Raw genomic sequence first — 6,000 nt, forward strand, 5'->3', positions numbered from 1 at the left:
GCATGGACAAGCTAGCCTGGACCAGCCACAACTGTGCTCACTTCTTGCGGTCACTGAAGTGTTTCTTCCTTACCCTGCTTTCTCCAGTAACATTTATCCAACCTGAGTATCATTACCCTTCGCAACAGTAAGCCCTTTTAGGTCCAGCCCCAAATTCTTGACCTCTTATTTACAACTTGATTTCAAAAGAGATCAAAAATCTGAAACATATGGACTACTTCATTTATGCTGGAATACCACCTAAGACTCTATCTTTTTCCACAGGGCCACTTTCCTAGGGCTTACAAACCCTAGCACCTAAAATGAGAAGGGTAAAAAGTTCCATTTTTAGGAATGAACCTTACAAATCAGGACATCTACTTCTCTGTGTAGAAGCAACGACAAGTTTTAGCCCCAAGAAATGCATATCGTTATCTTGCACAGCAGAAATGTAATTGATAAAGCACACCTCTGATAAGCTACTTTTTAATTACACACACGTAGGGAGGCTACCACATAAACCACTCCACAGGCTCCATATATTATATGTGCATAGACAAAAGGTGCAAGATCAGACCTGAGAATCCTTCGTAGGAAGGTCTCAAGTCTACAGTGCCTCTACAAGTGAAGTAAGATCAAAATCCAATCCTTCCTCCCCTGCTAAGGAAAGCTAACCAACACGTGCTCATGTGGAGTCTAAGCACACCGAATCTCCATGTTTAAGGTAAAAAGGATGTGACCATCCATCCTAATAAATTTGTTGCTCTTACGTTTGTGACCACCTACCAGTACCCTGAGTAGCACTCAAGTGCCCCAATGAACCAGCTTGGGTACCAGCAGTGCTGCCAAGACTTCGGAAGTTTTTAAAGTTATCAATAAACCAAAACTGATCAGGCCAGAGGTGACCAGACCTTCAGCTACGAGTGGAATACTCGCACCATTTTGCCTTGTCTCACCCAGCCCTCTGCCAGTGTTTGGAGCGCGAGGCTCCGCCATTTGCTCAAGGCCTTTGTGCCCAGCTAGCGCACTGCACGGCCCACGGCCCTGCTAGGCCACGAGCCACCTCAGCTCCAGTAGCACCTGGGTCCTGCACACCCAAGCAACCCAAGCTCCTCCTCAGTACAAAGAAAAGAAGCTAAGGGTCACTTGCTAACAAGCTGTGACAGTGCTGGGGACACCAGGGGAGAGGAAAGTTCACCCATGGACAGACAGGGCAGCCAAAATGCGGAGGTTCTTCAATGCAAGCAAGCACCCTGCCATGAGAGGAAATTGGTGCTACAGATTCGTGCTTGCTGAGAGTCACTGCCTGATCACCCTAAAAGCTCATTCCTTAAAGCTCCTACCAGCACGCACTAGCCCCTTCTCCTCATCCCAGGCCACAAGAGGTGTCCCCACTTCTATTTTCAGAAGCCATCTGACCTATACAAATTTACAGCAAGGAGGTCTTGAATAGCTTCTCCAGGAAGTCATTTTATACCCGATAGATAGCTTCACATAAAGGCTCAGGGTATTTCTCGGCAGCGCTGCCACAGCCACATCTGTGCGTTTTGGGGGGGCACGGCGACGGAGTCAGTGGAGCACCAGAGCCATTTCCCCCTCCCACCCCTCCAGCTCTATACACCAGAGCAGTTCACCCATTACAGACAATAAGCGAAGCTGCGTAAGCAGCCAAGCACAGAAGATGAATGAACCGGGTGACGCTGAAGATCTGTGAATTGAAGAATCCAATGCATGAATTAAAATCAGCACCCCTCTCCCTTTCCCCCCCAAAAGGGATTGTATACAGCAGGGCATAAAAGGAGAAGGAGGGAGAGAGAGGTGGAAAAAACGTGGTCTGACACATTTATAAAAACTGATGGCCTGTCACCCAGACGCTGATGAATATTTTTTACAGGATAAAAATGGCAACCCAGAGTCTAAAAATAAAATGCTGTGCTGCAGACCTGTCTGGTTCAGCAACACCACTGGAATACAAACACACTCCCTTGCTGGTACAGCTCGACTAAGATTTCAGAATAAGAGAGGAAAAAAATCACTGTAGAACATACCTTCTATTTTGAAGGGAAAGGATTTAGATTTTTTTTTTTTTAATAAGAATTCAGATTAGCTTTATACTTTGTTTGCATTGTATAATTGCAATTTTAAAAATACTCCTAAATTTTAAGTGACTGATGAGAGTGGCAGACTACCTTATGCTGCACAAAGCAATTCTTTTCTCTCCTTCCCCAGAAAATTACAATATAACAACATATTTATCAGTGTCTTTAAGTTGCAGTTTTAGTAAGATTAAAAATATATTTTTAGACTCATGCTGCAGACAGAACTGTGGACACTGCTACTTCCAAACCCAGCCCACCCCCAGGGACAAAAAAACAACAAAACCTTTTACTTCATTTTGCCTCAAAATTAACACTAAAAAACCTGCTTAGCCGAGAAGCAAAAATGACCGAACATCATTCACAAGAAACCCTAATTTCTCGAGTCTATCCACACTGCAGACAAGCTGCCTTATGCAGCACAGGTTCTATTTTTAGCAAGTGATGCAATAGCTGCAAGGGCTCTCCCAGAGCCTTTCATTTAAGAGCCCAAGCCATATTAAAACACGTTACAAGAAACATAATAACCCTGTGCTGTCACCTTCCCCTTCTCTGCACCAGCACATTACACACAGAAATAACCCTTTCTAAAGTTATATATTCCAGGAAAGACTCAGATTTCACACATCAAGTGTAAAAAAAATATAAGTATACACACATCTATCAGCAAATACACCTGCCCTGCACTGTGTATGACAAAAAGTTACACAACACTGTACAGGGATTTTCTGACCTCTTGTTTTTCCAACAGAATATGAAACAGATTGTTTTTTTTTGCTGAATTTCAGTGAAGACTTTGAAAAGCCCACAAAGACTAATCCTTCTGAAAGCTATTTCCGTTCTTAGAGACCTTTTGCAAAGTGTATAATTGACAACTGTTAAGACACATCTCTGCTATGTGACTGTTTTAACATCTAAAAATCCTCTATACAAGAAGTCTTCCAGAAATACCACAGCTTTTTTTTTTTTTTAAATCTTTTTTTAATCTTATTTTTATTTTTAAAGTAGAATAGGGATTTTTCAGCCCTTTGGACCCTTTAGGTTTTCCAGCAGCCATGGGGGACCTCTGTACATCAGATTCACACACACTGCTAGGTTTTGCAGCAACCCCTTATAAATTCAAATTCCAGCTGCCCCCTCCCCAAAAACAGACGTACTCCTTAAGTCAAAACTACACAAGCAGCTACTTTTGTTTGACTTCTGATCCCCAGGGGACTATGAGAGAGGAAGACATAAAGGGGACATAAAAAAAGCACTTACTATTTTGAGTGTGTGGTCACATACTCAATATGTTAATAAATCCACAAGCCCAAACCTGCTGCCATGCAGAGTTCAACTCCTTGGCTTTACACATGCAGGGTATATATAGCAGCTCCTACCTGCTATTTCGGACCACCCATTTATCATGGTCTGAAGCAGTCGTGGCCAGCACTCAGTGCTCACGAGGAATTCCCCTACATGTATCACATGTGGATAACAACTCATGTCTAGCTTGGGTTTTGCTGCTTTTGTAGAGCCAAACCTTTGCTCATGATCTACTTAAACTCTGCCTTACTGGCCTGCTGATGTTCCAGGGCCAGATGATCCTCTAAGCAGCCACACACCAGAAAACAACTCGAGCTTGGGTCAGTCTGCACCTCACTCCCCAGGCCAGTCTGCACAGCCTGCAGTTAGCACCGCCAGCGTTAACGTTTGCTTCCAGTTTGACACTTCAGCTCCTGACAGCTAGGGAGAGGGCAGGATCTGAGCACACCGAAAGCATTTGTTTTGTTTCGGGATGCTTCCAAGGTCTTCCCCTCTTGGTTTGTTCCCATCACGTCACAGACCACACGAGGCAGACCAAAGTGGAGGAGCTGACAACTGCTCGCTGCTTGGAGCAGTCCAGTTCTACCTCCCCGCTACATGCGGTATGTTTACTTCTCCCCCTTCAACACAAGCATCGAGAAACAGATTGGGACTGCAGACTTTATGGATCCTACCTATCTGTGGAAAAAGTGAGACTTGGAGAGATTTCACTCAGAAGCCATGTACAGAACAGGGAGTTAAGCTCTTAGAGGAGCTAACTGCTCAGAAATAGAGCAGAAATTGAGGCAGGAAGACACCTAGTGATATTTTATGCATTTTGGCTAGAAGCAACATTAAAACAAGAAGTTTGCACTAGCTCTAGGGACACGGAGGTATGAAAATAAGGGTTCTGCAGAACTGCTCGAGTGGCGACAAGACCACGCCTGAACCACGTCCCCTGCTCCAAAGGAGGGAACCTGCAGCACCAAAGCTTCAGCATGTAAACCCCAACACAGCTGCATGGGGAGCATCACCCAGGGAATTGTATACAGCCCTGCACACAGGGACAAGAAATGTTTGCCACGTTGCTGTGAAAGCATGCGGGGCTGCTCCCCTTTCCCCCAGCCCACAGCTCCCCATGCAAGGCCCACGGGACTGTGCTTCGCCTGCGGCTTCGAGGTGAGGTGGTTGACCTCCTGCATCCCTGCTAAATCCGTGTGCTTAAGTGCGGGCTGAAACTGATCCCACAACTACAGGTGAAAGCCTCCAGCACTGAAATTAGGGAACTGAACTGCAGGGTTTAGAACGCTAATTAGCCTAGACGGCTCCTGCGAGTAGCATACCTTACGTGAGAAGTGATACCTTCTTGTTCTGAGATCTTACTGTATTTTCTGGTAACAGGTAATGCTTCTCTTCCAACCGAACGGGACAACCCAGAGATTCAGGTCACACCAATCTCAAGTTCAATCTCAGTTCCCAAGCACTGAACAGGGCAGACTAGTTCGCTTACAGGGCACCTCCTGCCCTAAACAGGACCTGTTCCCGTTAAAAGTGGAGCCCTCACGGTCACACTGGGAACAGCTTCTCCGGTTGTCATAGGCAAAGGTGGCTTAAGAGCATATTTAGTAGATAATGTGCTGTTAAAAAGATGCAATGGCAACCACAGATAAGAGCTGATGTAGCTGGCAAGCCTTCATTCAGCTGCCAAGATGTTACAAAGACAACTCCTAAAAATGTAGAGAAGTAACACAAGTATAATTTCAATTTCTGGAGTCTTTGGAACAGAAGTTACCTAATTATGATGAGGAGCGATCTATTTAAGTAGGCTGTTCATACAAAAAAAAAAAAAGGCAAAGTCTGAAGTTGTTGGAAAGCCATTAAACTTATCTTCAAAAGATACCTGCCTTTGACAAAAAGCAAGGGGTACCCTGCAATATCTTGTTTAAAGCCTGAATTTTACATCCTAGCTCATGCACTAGGAACTGATACACAACTGCAGTTTTGCTCAAATTAGAAGTCATCTGATTATCTTGCTGTTGTGCACTGCAGCTCTCGAACGGAGGCTTAAACAAGCTCAAACCACACCTTTCGGAAAAGTCTTTCTTCTCCGCATTGTCAGGAAGATCACTCAAGTGCTCGCCAGCACCCTCTAGCCCGCAGATTTTTCAGCAGGAACACAGAACCGATGTCTCCTCAATCGAGCAAAAGCTACCATTCATAAAAAGGGGGTCGCGCAGAGCTGAAAGACGAAGACACAGTGCTAAAGACTGATCAAATGTGAAGGCGAGCCTCTATTTTTTGGCCTGGGAATGTTTATACTGTTCTGTCTAAAATGTGATTATTTGGGAATTACGTTCCACAGACGCCCCTTTCACCCCACACTCTTGATTACATTTGCTTTAATTATTTCCGTACACCATTCAGGGGGGGATGATAACACACTCAGATGAATCAATTTGGAAGGTAACAGCTGTCTCACAAGAAATGCACTTGGTATCTTACCATCAGGCGTTAGGGGGAGACGTATGTTAAAGCGATTTAGAAATCATTGAGTGTTGTATTTGCATCGGCTCTGTCTCGCAATAGGTGCTCGCGTTAAAGACTCAAGGAAAAGCTCGGAAGGCACTCCCTTTCCCCTCCT

The 6,000-nt window shown here is 44.8% G+C and overlaps 1 protein-coding gene across 3 annotated transcripts in view; it reads right to left on the minus strand.

Moving 5' to 3' along the window:
• Positions 1-3,497, minus strand: part of HSD17B12 (hydroxysteroid 17-beta dehydrogenase 12) — a 65,755-nt gene extending 62,258 nt beyond the window's left edge. The window contains exon 1 of one of the 3 annotated variants that reach the window (XM_035327697.1): positions 3,455-3,497. In XM_035327697.1, the coding sequence (XP_035183588.1) occupies positions 3,455-3,482 (28 nt within the window). In that variant the 5' untranslated portion in view covers positions 3,483-3,497. Of the gene's footprint in view, positions 1-1,332; positions 1,352-3,335; positions 3,356-3,454 lie in introns of those variants that run through there. The other 2 variants (XM_035327700.1, XM_035327701.1) reach the window with 2 other exon arrangements.
• Positions 3,498-6,000: the final 2,503 nt, after the last annotated feature.

This window comes from Oxyura jamaicensis, chromosome 5 (genome assembly GCF_011077185.1).
Source record: "Oxyura jamaicensis isolate SHBP4307 breed ruddy duck chromosome 5, BPBGC_Ojam_1.0, whole genome shotgun sequence".
Lineage (NCBI taxonomy): Eukaryota > Metazoa > Chordata > Aves > Anseriformes > Anatidae > Oxyura > Oxyura jamaicensis.